The sequence below is a fragment of the Oculina patagonica genome, chromosome 12 (assembly GCF_052425735.1).
Source record: "Oculina patagonica isolate OP01 chromosome 12, crgOcupat, whole genome shotgun sequence".
Classification (NCBI taxonomy): Eukaryota; Metazoa; Cnidaria; class Anthozoa; order Scleractinia; family Oculinidae; genus Oculina; species Oculina patagonica.
The window spans coordinates 30,472,636-30,490,646 of record NC_135769.1 but is presented as its reverse complement, the minus strand read 5'-3'; the positions used below and the strand labels follow the sequence as shown (position 1 = coordinate 30,490,646).

At 37.1% G+C, this 18,011-nt stretch overlaps 1 protein-coding gene and 1 pseudogene across 2 annotated transcripts; one reads left to right on the top strand and one right to left on the bottom strand.

Moving 5' to 3' along the window:
• The first annotated feature begins 2,014 nt into the window (after positions 1-2,014).
• LOC144632921 (tachykinin-like peptides receptor 86C) lies at positions 2,015-12,175 on the top strand (annotated as a pseudogene). Its single transcript, XR_013566965.1, has 7 exons — positions 2,015-2,043; positions 3,537-3,678; positions 6,752-7,022; positions 7,393-7,641; positions 8,324-8,657; positions 11,562-11,611; positions 12,035-12,175. The product of XR_013566965.1 is annotated as a tachykinin-like peptides receptor 86C (transcript).
• Positions 12,176-12,848: 673 nt separating this feature from the next.
• Positions 12,849-16,472, bottom strand: LOC144632930 (pyroglutamylated RF-amide peptide receptor-like). Its single transcript, XM_078491691.1, has 5 exons — positions 16,359-16,472; positions 15,454-15,620; positions 14,712-14,982; positions 13,824-14,078; positions 12,849-13,197 (listed from the first exon to the last, which is right to left on the bottom strand). Exons 1-5 carry the CDS (start codon positions 16,380-16,382, stop codon positions 12,907-12,909), a joined length of 1,008 nt encoding a protein of 335 aa, XP_078347817.1. The 5' UTR covers positions 16,383-16,472; the 3' UTR covers positions 12,849-12,906.
• Between the last annotated feature and the right edge of the window lie 1,539 nt (positions 16,473-18,011).

Genomic DNA, 18,011 nt, shown 5'->3' with positions numbered 1-18,011 from the left:
CTTCGCCCTTCTAATCGATAATTTGTCCCAGCCGAGCGAGTTAGAAAACAATGGAAATGAAATTGTCACGCAACAACTTTTCCATTGTGGTCGACGTCTTGGCTGAGTTGAAAGTTAAAAATGCCAAGAACAAGAAATGCACACAAAAAAGGCCGCCGTACTGAATGCTACGCTAAAGAAATTTAAACATCAAAAGAAAGAAAGTGTAAACGAGGTAAGTTTCTGAGTACGCTATCAAGGGCATTTGTAAATGACTGGAATTGCGTCAAAACATAACCGGCTTTGAGTTTCATTCATTCATTATTTTTTACTTGAACTCGAGAATATTACCATTTTCCGAAAGATTTCGGAAAGCTTTCGGAAGGTGGCCAAGCGTAGTCATTTCACGCGTGGTGCACAGGAATTCGATGTTGTGCTCAACTCGAAACAATAGGAAATCCCAGTGCACAAAATTATTCAAATCTACCAGATCGCTTCAATATTTACTATAATTTGCGTTTATGTTAGACAACCTTAGAAGTTTTCAATGAGCATGAAATTCAGGGATTCTGAAAAATTTTGGAGAAAATTCATAGACGAGTTTTGAAATAATCGCTTTTTTGCGAAAGTAGGCGTAAAATTGGTAAATAGAGCTAAACCTTGAGCTTCACTATGATTCATATATTTCATATTTTTCGAAATCGCGCAAGTCTACCTACTTCTTACGGTTTGGATATCGGATATGGGACATTTTTAAAAGGAATGAGGGCTAAAGCCTCTCATTAAACATCAAAAAAGAAGCAAATTTCTTTATATGAAGTCTTGTCTTTATTTTACGCATAAATTATACCATCTAAAAAGAAATTCCAAGATATTTCAAAATTCCTCTTGTGGATTTCGATGAAACTCCGCAGAGCTGAAGGCAACCACCCAAGGTATACGTAGCGTGGAGAATCTCGAGAGAAAATGCGGTTACGGGCTAAAACTCGATTCGGAGCAAAAACCTGTGTGATGTCATTGTCACGTGATATTCATTCTGATCTCCCAAAAATTTATATCATATTGCAGTTCATTTTATGCGTAATCCATGTGATATAGTGGATATGTCATTGACATTAATCCCTTTAAGTATAAGTAGTATTCAAAGTTGATAGGTATCGCTAGAAAAAAACTGGGTCGAGCCACCTTAAGCGCTTGAATTGCAGACTATAGTATGAATGGATCAGTAAAAGGAAGTGTGTACATTCAAAAATCTGCAATGCGGAATATTTTTTCTTCATCGGATTTAAGTAAGTCAACCAACCCCTTTTTGGAAGGTAAGCAAAATTGGCTGAATTTCCAAGCAAGGCATCTGCGGTTGTTCGTACGTGATGTTTTGCTTTGAAAGGAACGGCAATGCTTTTCTCTCGAGTGGCTCCAAATCAGAAAACTCAAGTGTACGATATTGTTTTTTGTTGTAATATAACTTTTCTCGCCTTGTAAGGTCAACTAATCATAAGAATCACTATATAATTTCCTGTATAATTTGCTTGCTCGCGTCAGTACACAAGTGATTTCCACCAACTTCCCTCTCAGAGACATTTTAGTATTACTTACGTACAAGTGATTGCTTTATCAAGGACTTATTTTCACACAAACAGAAAAACCAGTTTCTTTTGCTTTATCTGTTATTAAATTTTGTCAAGAAAAACAAGCCTTTGTTTAGTAATGAAACAAAACAGAGGACAGCTATTGTAAATGTCAATCTTCGCAAATATCTTATGAAGGTTTTCAAGTGGTACCTCTATTTTGATTAAAAGGCGACAAACATAGTTATGTTGGTGGTTTCTTATCAGAATATATCACCGTTTAAGGAAGATCGTAAGTTCAACATCTCTTTGAAGCTACAACTTGTTGGTACGCCACCTCTGATACAAAGTTTTACTTTAACTTTTCTTAACTCTCTGATACAAAATTATACTTCAAATTTTCTAGTTTATGTTGAAGTTTTGTTTTGTTTTGTGGAGACTATCAAATATATCAATGAATTTTTTTTTAGACTTTGCCATATTGCTATTTGTGAAGGTAAGTTAAGAATTTTGTTCATTTTTTGTTTTATTTAAAGGGTAAGAATCTTAGTTTGTTTGTCTTGGGATACTGTTAAACGTAATAGGACCTTATCCCTCCCCCAAAGTGGCGCAAAGTAGGGACTAATGCATCAAACGTTTTGCTCATTTCTTGTCGTTGCTTGTACCAAAGTTTTACGCTTCGGACTAACTGTACCCTGTATTAGTACAAAAGAAAAGAAAAGAAGCGATGCTCCTCGCTTCTATCTAGTTTTGCAACTATTTTTTCTTCATTATATCGCGAGTAAGATTCGTTGCGAACTACCTTATTGTTACTTATTTTCGCGGGGCTTAATTTTCGCGATTTTCGCGATTTTCAAAAAATCGAGAAATTAAAGACCCGCGAAAATTAATTCTAAACGATTTCTATTGTTTTTTTTATGCTAATTACGTATTTTTGGCCAAATCGCGAAAATTAAGTCTCGCGAAATATTCCTGTTCCATTTTCGCGAAATTAAGTGCCCGCGAAAATAAGTAACAATAAGGTAGGTTCTTTTCGATCGATATCGTCTCTTGCAATTAATTAATTAGGTGGACTGAAACTCGATGATTTATAAACAATGGTATGATTTTCAGCATAGAAAAAAATCTTATAAACGGTGTGAAAGTCCATCAAGATACAGTTGTACTTCAGTAAAAAGCGTGCATTTTATCACACTTTGACTGAATTTTATTAGCGAGCATTTATCTTGGAAGACGAGGTTGTAATAAGTGTAACATTAAACCTCGGACTTACAAGCAGTCATACCCTTACGATGGAACAAGGGAAGCGGGTTATTTGTTGTTGTATGAAATCTTCAAAAACCTGTGTTTGTGTATAGCATGAGATGAAGATGAGATGTTTTTTTTTAGTTATTATGTCATATAATTTAATTACAACCGGAATATAGGTTACGGCGGGCCATCTTAGATTCCACTGTTTTCTAATGACATCAGAAAAATAGTAAAAATCGACAGTAAAATTCTTCCAAAACATATTTGTGTATAGCATAGAGCTTCCGCTAAAAGATGAGATGCTTTTTTTAGTTATTATGTCATATAACTTAATTTCACCCGGAATATAGGTTATGGCGAGTCATCTTGGATTTCACCCTTTTCTAATGGCATCAGGAAAAAGGAAAAATCGGCAGTACATTTCTTCCAATACAATTGAGAATAATATAAAAATATAAGTAAACCAATAAAAGAGATTTAAAATTTCTGAAAGATGAAATTTGGGTTTACCTTCGTGCCTAAACACGGTTGCCACGACAACGTGTAGAATTGAGAACAAATAGTTGAGACATCTAAATGTCTCCAGAAATGAAAAAATGTCACCTATTGAACGGTTTTGCATTCCAGATACAAGTGACGTATACGTCAAAGACCAAATGAACATCTAAAAAGTCTTGTACACATTCCTCCATAAATCCACCCATTTACGAAGATAATTTTATTTTCTCAACGTTTCAGATAGAGGACGTGTGATGTGGTATACCACAGAGACGAGGGCCGCTGAGATTGGCCTCACTACAATGTTCTCACTGCTCACAATCACAGACATAGCTGGTAATGCGATTGTATGTCTGCTGATTCTTAAATTCAAAGACATGAGGTCAGTCATAGGTTGGCATTTTTAATATAACTAAAAGCATATGGGAATATTAGCTGAGAACTGGTCAAATCTTAACTGACTGCTGAGAAATGACGCGTGTTTAGGGGGGGGGGGGGGGGAGGAGAGTCCTTCTTAACCACAGATCTAGAGCAGTTACTAAGGAATTGCTCAAAATGCTTTTTGGTGGCAAGCCGCTTTGGAGCATTCGGCAATGCTTAACAATAAATTTTTGGTGAGAAGACAAGTGACGTGGAAATAATAATATTGCGCGCGCGTAGCTAGTGCCAGTCCCAAACAACCCGCAAGAATTTAAAATTCCTAAAACTTTTGAGAGAAAAGTAAAGTTCCGATTTCTTTCAAAGAGTTAGAGATGAGATCACTATTTACATGTAAGAAGGAGACGCTATTGAAGAAATTCTGAAAATACAAGTCTTTATTACGCTATAACTTTAATAATAATGCAAATTTCGTAACAAAAACTATACGAAGCATTAAACACGTGGACGTTCTTTATCTGCCGGCATTGATTTTAATTTTTAGATCTATACACCCTTTCAGTTTTAGGTATTTTCTATTCCGGTAACGTGACTTGTCAACCACGGCCGTGTTTTGATATTTTTGAAGGACTCTTCATGATATGATGATAATTAAAAGATCTCTCTACCCTGAGAAATGTAAATTACTGTTTAAGGGGAACAGATATTCTTAATTTACCGAAGCCGTCTTCAACAACGCACGGACTAAAATCATTCAGCTATTTTGCTGCAAAGACTTGGAACTTATTACCAGAGATAAAAGAATCTACAACATCACTAAATGACTTCATTATAGCTGTCCGACAATGCACTTTTAGCTAAGATTTTTTTTGATCCGAGGGGGTGGAGGGGGGGGGGGGGGGGGGATGAATTGAACACCTTAGTGAATTGTATTTTTATATTGTTTTAAATGTGTAAGTAGTTAACGGAGATAATAATATTGTTATTCTTATTTTACTTATTTATTTTTATTTTTATATATTTGACTTGTTTCTCGAAGAAACTAGCTTATCTTAGCTATATCAAAATTCTAGGTTAAATAAAGTGTTATGTTATGTTATGTTATGATCAATAGGACAAAAATATCATCCGTGGGAGGTTTTGTTTCCAAAAGTTGACGGTCAGAAACCTCTATTAGCAAAAAATTGGTAGTTAAGAAGGACCCCCCTTAACTGTTGTCTGAGATATGTAAAATTTTTAATGGATAATTTTGACTCAAATTTTTACTGACAGCTGAGAAATTGCAGAAAATTGACGCAGGTAACTGAGAATCAAGCACAGGGTGACGTAATTAATCAGAAGGCTTGCGAAAATTAAAAAGCCGCTTCAATTTCATCAGCTAACGGACAGAACTTAGTCCTGGTTGGTTGTCGCAGGCTTTTTTTCGGGCGTTACTAAACACCGGAACGAGACGGAATGGACCGGAATGAGGCGAAATGAACCGGAATGAGCCGAAATGGACCGGAATGAGACCGGAATGGACCGGAATGAGACCGGAATAGACCGGAATAAGACCGGAATGAGACCGCCGCGGAATGAACCGGAATGAACCGGAATGAGCCAGAATGGACCGGAATGAACCGGAATGAGCCGAAATGGACTGGAATGAAACGGAATGGACCGGAATGAGCCGGAATAGACCAGAATAAACCGGAATAAGACCTGAATGGACCGGAATGAGACCGGACTGATCCAGAATGGACAGGAATGAGACTTAATGAGTCCAGAATGGGCCGGAATAGAACTAAATGAGACTCACAATTTCAGTTTCAAACAGTTCTACGTTTTCACTTTTTTCTAAATTCTTTGTTGCGGGTTGGGAGGGATTAAGTCGCTTTTACAAGGATATTGTTTGACACCAAAATCTACATGCGGTGTTATTGGCCAGCGAACTACTTCAAAATAGTTTCGCGTTCTAGCGTGACAGTTGCGGTATTCAGGCCAAAAAAATCGTAGCTTCGAGTTTTTTGAAGCTGACTTTGAGCCTTTGACGTTCCGAACATTTCCCCTAGTAAGAGTATATTCATTACTTTTTTAACGCTTTTTTTTAAAAATAGAACGGGCATATTGTCTTCCAAAAAAATTGTCGATTCCGTCTGTGACAGACGACATAAACTTTGAGCGTAAAAAACTTGAAAATGAAGCTCAGCTAACAAAAACTTAGCTCGTCACCGCGAAAAAAAGAGAAACTGAGGGAAATTTGGAGACTAAACTTATTTAAATGACTTAATTTCTTTTTGTTTGTTTCGGAACACTGGACATAAAGAGAAAGGTGCCGATGCCGAACAGCCGTGTTTTCCAAGATCAGAAGTTTAAAAAGCTTGTTTATAAAAATAATAAGGTCAATTATTTAGATTATCGAGTTTACCTAAAGAATTATCGATTTTATAGAATCGCTAACTACTTCTGTAACATTATGCACCATAATTTCATTATACCCAGGCCCACCGCGGACACTTCCTCAATGAAGTGGTTACTTACCCATCGAACGGATACTCAGGAAGTAGTGACTGGGAAATAATCAGAAACATCCTGGCAAAAGCAACTTAATTCCCCTAACCCACAACAAAAAAAAAAATAGAAAAAAAGAATTGTTTTTGAAATCCTTTAGCTATATTTAGCATACATGTATAAAGAACATTTGCTGGCATATTCGAGTCTAATTTAGTTCTATTCCAGCCAATTCCGGTCTCATTCTGTCTTGTTCCTGTCCATTCCGGACCATTCCGGTCTCATTCCGGTTCATTCCAGTCCATTTCGGTTCATTCCGGTTCATTCCGGTTCATTCCGGTCCATTCCGGCTCATTCCGGTGCATTCCGGTCTCATTCCGGTCTCATTCCGGTCCATTCCGGTCTCGTTCCGGTCCATTCCGGCTCATTCCGGTTCATTTCGCCTCATTCCGGTCCATTCCGTTCCGTTCCGGTGTTTAGTACCGCCCCTTTTTTTCGTAGTTGTCGCCTCTGAAAAGTCTCCACTGTAGAACTTTTATTTTATTATTCTTTTGTTACTTACTGGGCTTAAACTGACTGCTTTTCAGAATTCCCATGAACTATTTGATACTGAACCTGGCTGTGGCAGACATAATGGTAGCGCTGTTCATTGTGCCAAGGTTTATCTTCGTCCATCTATTCAAGCATCCTGACGGGATGAAAGGCACAGTTCTCTGTAAGCTGCTGACTGGTGGTAATCTTATTTGGATTGGCTCAGTTGCCACCGCCTTCACTCTGGTTGTTGTCGCCATTGAAAGATATCATGCGGTCGTTAATTCGCACAGTAACCAAGGACAGTTGACAGCTGCAAAGGTTGAGGTAAGTGGCAACGAGACAACAGACATTTGGTGATTTTGACAGGCTCTCATTTTAACCTCGGTCCCGCTAGAATTGCGTTTCAATTTTTTTTTTTGTTTCTTTTGACAATGGCATTGAAATTTTACAGTGTAACGAAGCCGGTCAGAAGAAGTCAGTGAGAAATAAAGCTCCTGAGAGTGTTAAAGTTCACTTTATTTTAAAGCTACCAAATTACTTGAAATTTAAAATTCTTTCATTTCTTAATATAAATATGTCAACTTTGGAGTTTTATTATTTATTTATCGAAACAAAGTAACAATTTTTTGAAAGAGTTCTTGCAAAATATTTTAAAATATTAAAACATTTTCTCGACTACTCTATATCTTTGCAGATCATCGTTCCGGTTATTTGGCTTTTCGCAGTTATTTTCAATTTACCCCTTTTGTTAACCATCTTCTACAACAATCAGAGCGACTTCTGCATGCAAAACTGGCCTCAGCAGTGGATGGTAAAAGCCAATACAATTGTGTGGTATTTGGTAACCGGCGTAATCCCGATAATCATAATGGCCGTGCTGTATTCACGAGTCGTGGTTGCACTTTGGTTTCAGAACGAGGATACTAGCGACAATGTCCGCATGGTAAGAACTAATTTTGCCATTTGTTTTGCGGGATGCGTGGTCGCTTAATGGTTAGTGTGCTAGACTCCGCTAGACTCGACCGATCCGTGTTCGAACCTGGCCAGAGTTATTGTGTTATTTTCTTGGGAAAGACACTTTACTCTCACGATCCCTCTCTTCACCCAGGTGCATGAATGGGTATCAGCAAATTTACTGTTGGGGGCAACCTTCGATGGACTAGCATCCCATCCAGGGGAAGTAGAAATACTCCTTAGTCGCTTCATGCTACTAAAACCAGGATAAACTTAGACCTGATGGGTTACTAGGCTCGTATGCAGGCTTTACCCTTTTTATCTACTTTTCAGTCTAAAGTTACATTTGCTAACTCTTTATTTCTTACGCCGATAATGAATCATATCAACCTTTACAGTAAGAAATTAAAGTAACGGGAGAGAATCGGTGTTCATTTAATATTATTTCTCAAACAGATTGTCAGAAAGACAGATATTTTGCATATCAGGTTAGTCCTTTCAGGGGATTAAAAGCAGACTGCTATTCTCGTATTTATTCTCAGACAGACAGACAGACAGACAGACAGACAGACAGACAGACCGTCAAACACCTTGTTTTAATTATGAGGCTCATGTTAGTCACTTAGGGGCTTTAAAGCAAACTGCTATTCTCGTTTCCATGCTTGATATAGGCAATGCTTAAAGTCCGAAGGCGAGTGACTAAGATGGTTGTGACTGTGAGTGCTGTCTTTGCATTGTGCCGGATTCCTGCTTTGACCATGTACGTCGTGAGCTATTTCAGCCCTTCACAAGACTACAGCGACGTGCTGCACATTAATATCCGTCGTCATGGTTGCCCTCAACTCATCCGTTAACCCCTTCATATACGCCTTAGTGAACCAGCGCTTTAGACAGCACATCAAGGAACTGATATGTTGCCTTGGCTCGTACCGGAACAACAACATCGATCCTATCATAGGAGGAGAAGATAACAACCGCAAAACCAGCAGCGCACCCCCTGTGCAGGTAGTTGTGTTACGACAGATTTCACAAGAAGTTTCTCGCGCCTGATGCAACAATAATAATTTAATAATAATAATTTAATACTTATTTATTAATGAATTTTTCGTTCTGTATATATTTTTACATTTGTAATTTATTTTCTCGGCATATTAGCATATGTTTTGCTAGGGGCCTAGCCAGCCCCCGTCAGCTCCGAGGGTAAATAAATTTTATTGATTGATTGATTGATTGGCGGAAAATACATTAATCTTTTGCCTATATGCTAATTAGCCTTTATTGCCTCGTTTTAAGCCAATGATTCTTTTGAATTCTGCAGATACGATCGAGGCAACGAGGGCCAATTAACATGAATACAAAAGAAAAATGTATTGTCCGCCATTTTGGAATAAGGTGCATGGTTTAAGTACAAACCATTCTCTTGGCCGGGCCGTGGAGATGTGTCGTGTGACCATTGCATTCAGTGGTTTATTTTTTCATTCTAGAAGTGAGAGGGTACTCTTGCTGGTTTACAGAAAAAAAGAGACTTTTTTTTAAAAAAATAGGGCATAAGATAATTCTCCAAGATGTAAAGAGTATTCACTCGATTATTTTCTCCAAATTAATGCATCAGTCAATTCCAGCAGTGCCCATCCCCCCCACCCCCGGGCTAATCCCCGGGCAATTGCATTAAAAAAAATGGTAAATTCCCCGGGGTGGGGACACATGAGCCTGCTCAATGCCCTGGGGTGAGGACGGAGGAAAAGGGTAAATGCCCCGCCCCCGGGATCGTTCGTCTATCAAAACAGTAGTTTATAAATGCAAGGGCGAGATTTCAAGTGTGATTCTGTTTCTTTTTCTTTTGTTTTGAACAGTTGACGTTTTTTAATCCTGAATATTTGGTAATAATGCTTAAGACAATCCATCTAAACATGTTTAATATTTAACAAACAATTGTGATCGTTTGTAGAAATCAAATAACTTTAAAACTCTATTTATCGTTTATTAAACAGTTCGTTTAATCAATAAGTAAAGAAACAAATCTAGATATGTAAGTTTAAAAGTAGCAACAAGAGGTAACAAAGCAAGGAACTGCACTTTAGTTCGAGTTTCATTTTCATTGAATGCGTAATGATATACGTTGTTTTCGCTGAAGTCGTTGCCTTTATTTAATGGGCTAACATGGATGAAAAATATCTAGAATAAAGTAAAAAAAACGTCGACCAGCTTGTCTAAGTCATACAAACTAACCAATCTTCCACAAACTGTATGTCTTTACCGATGAAATCCTCCATTATGGCACTTTCGCAAACCACGTGTCAAATGCCGGGGTTGCCCCGGGGTGTGCAAATGCCCAGTCCCCGGGGCCGCGCTAAAAATGCAAATACCCCTCCCCGGGACTGACAACATGAGCAAATGCCCCACGGTTGCCTGGGGAGGTGGGGGGGGGGGGGGAGGGGGATGGGCACTGCTGGAATTGACTGATGCATAACACTGTCTAACTTGAAAACGTCGGCCCGACTTGTATTTAGTTTTAGGCTTAACCACTGCTTTTAACAATTTTCATGACAAGTACAGTAGACTGTACCTTTTTTCAGGCCATTATAACTGGTTTTCCATCTAATTCCGACACTTTCACTGGATCGGTTTTAATTGGCACTAAATTTCTTGTCACTGCACCGGCTTTAAGTGACAATCATCCATACCACATAGTCAGCACTAGCCACGAAAGCTTCAGTTAAAACAAGGAAAGCCTATTATTACGTGATTACTCCTCATGTCCATTCTGTAAGGTCATTTGCTTCTGAATTGGACAACAAAAATATGTACATTTGGCTTTATTTGACATCGTGTTGTATTAATCTTTGTTTTTTGTTTATTTCCGAAGACTTTTTTATAAGCCAGTGTGTAGGCGAAAAGAGTCCATTTTTCATGCATGTAAAAGGTACCCTCGGTGCACGATGCACACAGAATGAAAATACGTTAACACAGGAAAGGAACAACAAACTTTATTAATTTACCCTAAATATTTACAAAAGGAAAAAATATATAGTAAAAATAAATAATTAAGATTCTGGCTGCCTGAAATAACTGAAGGGTAAAAAAGGGGCAGGCAGCCAGTGTTAAAATTATTTAGATACAAATTAAGGTCGGTAAAATACACAAACAACACAGAACATTACAGTGAGCAGAACGAAAAAAAGAAAATAATATATTAGAATTTTGAAGATAAATAAGACAGGAGAAATATGAATAAGAGAACTTATCAATTACCGTTACTAAAAGGAAAAATCAATTGAGATTAAAGGAAGAATCAAAGGAAAACAGCCTTATAGTTGAACAATACAGGCACTAACTAGTATTTTTCAGGATACAAAAATTGTCCACTATACCTTTCCACTTTATTACAGTTTATTTTATAAATGTTATTTACATATAACTAAAGGACTTATGACTCACAAATTAACTTACAAAATCGACCTTAAAACTCAAGTGAAAGCATGGGCCGTTAGACGAGTGGTTTTACGGCCGTGTTTTGCTCACTCTTTATCGTCCTTTCTATTGTCTTTCAGAGCAAAGACCATGGAAAGATATGGTCAATTTCTTGTTCAGTAGTGTCAAAATAGAGTGAAATCAATGCGAATTTACACGCGCGAGTGACATCTCGTTAGTTTGACTTTCACTTTTTCCGCTTGAAGGTGACAGATTGACGTCGTTATATTTGCGAGATCTTTCCCAGAAGGCAAAACATTGAAAGAGTAATTGCTTATATCTATAAAAATTACGTTTTTTTTAAATAGATTTGTGGGCATAAATTGGTTTAAAATAAGTTCAAACAATCAGAAAGTGATAGTGAAATAAATAGAATGTAAATAATTTGCACAAACTTTTTTCTGTTTTTCTTTTTTTTCTATTTTTCTTTTATAATAGATAGTGCACTGGCCCACTGAGGTAAGAGGAGGGCTAAGTTTTATAGGCGGGTAAGTCTTACGTCAGTTTATTTACATGAAACAAAGTTTAGCCAGGGCATGCATTGAAATTATTGTTGTTTACCAGTATTTAAAACTGCAGGGTTTATTGTATTGAACCCAGCTACTGAACCTTAAGCAAAGGTTTAGTTTTGTATTACTGATATAAGGAACTATTTGTATGCCTTTAACCCAAAATAGTCTTTGAAGGTTTATATATATATATTATATATCAGCCTGAATTATAAGTTTAGAATATCGCGGTACCCATTTTTCTCATTGAGTTTTCGAATGTTCGTAGTAGTATTCGCAAAAACTGTTAATAGTTGTCGCTCTTTAAAAACTTGTATCAAATTTTTTCTTTAATAATGCGTAATTTACACTGACTAGCAATAAACACTCATAGTTTGAGTTGCACCTTCATTTCTGTAACAGGTTGCGAATTTGGTAATAAATTTGTTGGCTGTACATTATAAAGCCCTGACCAAACGGTAGAGCAAGTGGACGCGAGTAGTCGCAAATTGAACTTGAGTACAGACATGCGTTGGATGGCAAAACGGACGCGAAAAATTACTCGTAAGTGTACCCAAGTTGTCCAAAAAATAAATCAATTTGTATTGCGCACGTGCTGCAATTCTGTACTTAAGGTATACTGAAAGACTTGCGTTGCATGACTTGCGTTGGGTGGCCAAATGGTGAAAAGCTTGTGTCGACTTATACGTGCAATTATGATCCCGACCAAAGTGAACCCAAGTCAACTCACCTGACCAAAGGGAGACGCAAGTGGATGCAAGTTGACAGCTGTTAAAAATGCTGCAAAACTTAGCGACAAGAAAATATTAACTAAGTCCTGTCAAACTTATGACTGTTGATCTCTATATATCTGAAATGGAACTTATAAATGAAAAAATGAAGCAAATTTTAACTGATAGCTGCAAATCCAGCAACACATTCGAATCTTCTTGAAGAGTTTTTTTTTATTACAAGGATTACACCAATTGGAATGTGTACTCAACACACGCAATTAGACAAGATTTGACAGTTTGTTTCCAGCAATTCATGTTTGATATTCTTAATGATTCGATCCTCAGTTGTGGTATTTGGTATTTTCTACGTCGCGTACGAACGCAGCACTGATGGATGATATACCTACCCCTCCCCAAACCTAACATTTTTCCCAAAGCGATAAGTAAGGGCTAATGTTAGGTTTGGGGAGGGGTAGGTGGGCAGTTTCCTAGAAACCTACATTGATCCGGTGATACATACCCCTACACCATGGGTCGTGGGAGTGGCCAAATTTGCAAACTTCATGCTTCCGACATATCCGATGTGTGAATCCTGATGGTAGAGCGACATTTGCAACAAATTATTCCCTTCATTTTCTGTCTGAATCTATGGTTCACCAGAGCATAAACAAAAGGATTTACAGCAGAGTTAAACAGGATCATTATGCTGGCAATACCATAAGCCATATCGCTGTACGGGGATCTGATATAGTTTAGCACGTACATACACGAGTCAGTTAGCCAACACACTCCAAAAATGACACTGACAGTTACGGCCGTCAAGGTGACTCGCTTTCTTATCTTAACCACGCCCTATATGAAGAGATAAAACGTTAAAAGTAAGACCGTGGTTATAAGAAAGGTGGACCAAAACATGTAGAATGCAAAGAAAACGAAGCAAACATTTCAGAGATGGAGGAGTTGGGTAACTACATATCTTTTACTAATTTTTGTGGACACTGAATTTCGCAAAAATGATGGAGACAGATTTTGTGAGGCTTACATTTCGCCATTTGGCAGAAAATTCGTGTTAAAAGGAGCTAAACTTCGCAAAAATGTAGCAGAGACTAAACCGTGTTAACAAACGAATATTTTAGGGTCATCGTAACCTATACTACAGCCATGTCTTACAACAATGTTGAACAGGACGCTTTGTTCGTTTCCAACAACAGACAACGTAACTTTGCGATAAATCTTTTCTGTGATACATGTCTCGGAAAAGGGGAGTGTGGGTATGGCTAATTTTGTAAACGAATACAAACTTCTATAAGAAAATCTTTCAGTTGTGTACTAAATTTTGCGTCATTAATTTTCGCGGGTTTTTAATTTCACGTTTTTTTTTTCAGTTGCTATCACAAAAATCGCGAAAATTTACTCTAAGAATAAGATACACATTAAATAAACAGTTTCATTAAGTACTTTATTACATACTCAGCTACCTTTTGCTGATATGTGAGTTGATTGTTGTCATTACGTTTGAACCACAAAGTGTACACGATTCTGGAGTACAGCACAACCATCAGTGCCAGAGGAAGAAGAGAAACAACAAAAAGCCAACTCAAGCTATTTGCTATTCCCATCCACTTCTCAGGCCAAACTTCCTCACAGTCTCCAATGTTCTTGTCAAAATTGAAAACAAGGAACTCCGGGATATTCATAAGAAATGCGAAGATCCAAGAACAAGGGATAATCACCTGAAATAACAATTTATTTCGAAGGTTATGTGACCAACTACAGCATAAATTCGAGAAAAATGAAGTTAAGGGACAGGTTTTGTCTTCTAAAGTTAGCAGTAACTGCACTAAGGTTACATTTCATTTATTTATTACAATATTATATTAATAAACAAATTTTACTCATTCGCTGCGCTCATTCGTAAAATATGCTACCTCAAAAAAAAGGGGGGGGGGGGGGTAATAAAAGATTTCTTGGAATTCTGTGCTTTTAAAATATTTTCGCATCTTCCTCTTTTAAAGCTTTATTCGGAAGTCTTCGGAAATCTTTGATATAATTAATTGAAGAAATCGATTGTAAACGTTAAAAGTGCGAAAACCCTCAATCGACATTCGAAAATTGTTTTAAGTATCCGGCATAGGAAAAGCATGAGATACAATAGGTATATGATCCTTTCTCGTGGAGTACCTTTAATATACCATATCCTAGTTAACTTTGTAAATAGGGTGAAACCAGAAGCCAGAAGTACTCTTTTAGGCACACAGCAAATTTATGTGAAGGTATTGGTTTTCTAACTATGTAAAAACAAATAAATTTATGTATAAAATTGTTGCTGTTGTTTATTATTTATGTTGTTGTAGTTATTGACATACCTTTAGTTTGCGATTAGTAATTTTTCCTCGAATATAATGCGGATAATTCACTGCATAATAGCGTTCAACAGAGATGGCAACTAAAGTGAAGACTGAAGAAGCAGCTCCAACCCATGCGAAGTTTCCACCTGTCAGTAATTTACATAACATTGTACCAGTCATCCCGTCCGGGTGAGTGAAGGTGCGGCTTAAAATGTACTCAGGTATGTGAAATGTTGCGATCATCATGTCCGCCACAGCCAGGTTAACAAGAAGAAAGTTTATTGGAATCCTGCGGAATTGAGAGACTTATTTTATTTTTATTTTTTCTTATTCGCGTTTGAGGTAAACAACATTGACGTAAATGCCTCGAAAGCAAGCACAAGTTGTCGTAAAACGAAAATCACTGACCATTTTCTAAAAAGTTCCGGAAATCTTGGTTGGGATGCAAATGGTAGGACTATTTAGGTTTGCCTGAACGGAAAAATTCGAAAATAAACTTAACGGAACACCTTGAAAGTCAGTCCAAAATTCTCGACCGGATTATCCAAACGGAAAATATGCTTGCCACTTGCTTTTATCTACCAGTTCAGCCCTTTTGCCAGTTTCGATCCCGGTTCTAGGCGCTCCGAGTAAATTCTGGTTAACGAAACATGCCAAATCTTATTCTCCTTCGGGGACTCTGCTTATCATTTGCCCATACATACTATGAACCAACCTGTTTTCCTTTGTAAATATGGTAAACAACCAAATCTCGGCATACCTCAAGTCTCTATTTCTTTTGACGAACAGGCAAACAAGAGAGTTCCCAACGATGACAATGACGATGAGTATGGAGAGAACCGTTGTTATGGCAACAGCAGCAGTTTCGGAAACTGTCCGCATGGACATGTTCGATGACGCCAAGATGTCTTTTGTCACCTGGTCCACCTTGAAACCAATCAAACAAAAATGGAACCGGTTAAAAAATTACATTGCTAAAATAATTTACAGCTGTTGTAACATTTCCACCACAAGATATATTACGAATTTCAATCTTTCAATCTTGGTACTATGAATTTCAATTATTATTTGTAGATTAGCAAGTATTTTCGTGCATCAAAAAAAGACTTAAAATATTCTGACGCAACCAGTTAAAATAGTAGTTTTTAAAATAATTGGAAATGTATCACACCATACAGACAAAATTAAGTTGAAGTCTCTTTTCACTTCAACTGGCGTTAAAATTTCAAAATGTTTTAGAGGTATTCGTGTAAAATCGGTTCCTGTTGTAAGGTAGCTTGAAGAAAGGCCGGATTGCCATCAAAGCTGTAGTCTTGCAATCAAATTCACTTACTATAAGGCTGGAAAGAGATAATGGGTAGACAAAGTAGATCGACTGACAACATGGTGGCAGTTGCTTAGCTTGCCAATTAAATTGAAAAGAAGCTAACGAGAAGCGATCGCGACCAAAAAAGAATTAATAAAAGTAAAGTGAAATACACACGCACGTGAATAACTTGAATTAGCTGCGTAGCGGAGATTTAATAAAAAATTAAGCGAGGTACAACATCGAGGTGATTCTATGGAACTTAATTTTGGTGCAGGATCTAATTACTTACGATTTTGATTATAATGAAGGCAAAATAACGTTCTTACGTTAGCTATGTATTGACCGATAATACTCACCAGAAAACGCCTGTATTTTTGCATTGCTGTTAGCTATAATTTGCCCTTTGTGCCTAGTTAATTTATAAGGTCCGGTTGTCGAATCTCGGAGCATGTATTCACCGACGATGGTATAAAACCTTACTTATAATGGATCATACAAAATATCACTGATTTTATCTTTAACTAATAGATGTCATTGTTATTTTAGAAATAATCCGTGCACTGACAGCTTGACATACAACGCTTCTCACGAATATCCACGAGATTGATTAAAAAGGCTCTACAAGGAGATTGGTACGCATCCGGTAAGATAAGTGACAAAGTCCCTCGAGATCGGTAGCAGCCGTCACATAAAAACGTCGTTATTTTAAATTTGCTATTACTGTATCCAATCTGATGACATGCAGTTTAACCAATAATAAATTTCTTAAGACCATTGAAATTTCCGTCGGCTTGCATCTCTAACTAACTTCACTTACTAACAACAAGAAGACTTCGAACAGCCTGCTTCTTTTAATCTCTTGGGATCCTACGTTTCAAGCGGAAATTTGAAAATGATGCAAATGGTCATAGAAAAATGTTATCACAAGAAAAGCTCGCCGTACGACTCGAAGGTGTCAATCATAAGCAAAAATGGGAGAATACAAAATATATTGAGGTGATTCAAAGAACGCAATTTTTGTAAATTGATTGTCAATATCATTCATATAAGGGTTTTAATGCTTGGTACGCGGCGGCCCCTTTAATGTGTTGACACAAGTAAAGAGAAATAACAAATATTGCAGTGGTCGTTCATCAATAATAATCTTACCGTACGCCAAGCAGATTTTCTCATAGAATCACTCCACGGCCTATAGGTAGGTGAAACTGACTGCGGATTTCGAAACTCCAGCGGAGTGTTTGCCTACAATGAAATATTAAGTGTCGTAAAAGAAAGAAGTCACCTGTTTGACTGAATTTCAGTCACTCCACTTAGTTTGATACTGTATTTCCGTTGTAGCAATGACAGCAGAAAATTTTCAATTTGTGATACAAGCCTTAATACTAAGTGCATTCATTCATCTTGAATTCTATAGCCGTCTTTCATGATAAAATTATTAATAAGACTTAATAAGTTATAGCTCCAATTAAACTGCAAGAAATACAAACTAATGGACAGTGATGGAGCCAATTGGTTATTTTTGCGAATAAATTGTCAACTGTTTTCTCTATTTTTTTCTTTCAAAGTATAATAAAAATGTTCACGGTTTTTGTATTCCCACAGTAATCATCAACATCAACGGCATGGTGTACTAATGTCATCAGATTTTTATGTTCTAGCCTCCGAAAAAGCTTTAAAACCCCTCAGAATACTCACTCATTATTACTAAATAAATAGACTAAGAAACCTTTTTTAGGTTTTTATCTTTGTTTGCCAATGAATTAATTTCAACTTAACTTATGCTAACAAACTTGGTAAAAAACTCAGACATTTAGAATAATAAAGTGAAAGAAACCGGATCATCTCAACAGCAACAATTAAATCCTCATGAACATTGCTTAATTTCACAGCTTCGAAGATAAGTCAACTTTAAAAAAAAAATCTTAAATTTCACCAACGAAATATTTTGAGCCACAATTTAGTGGGTTTTATGGTTAAATTCGCATCATTCAGGCATCTGGCAGTGCATT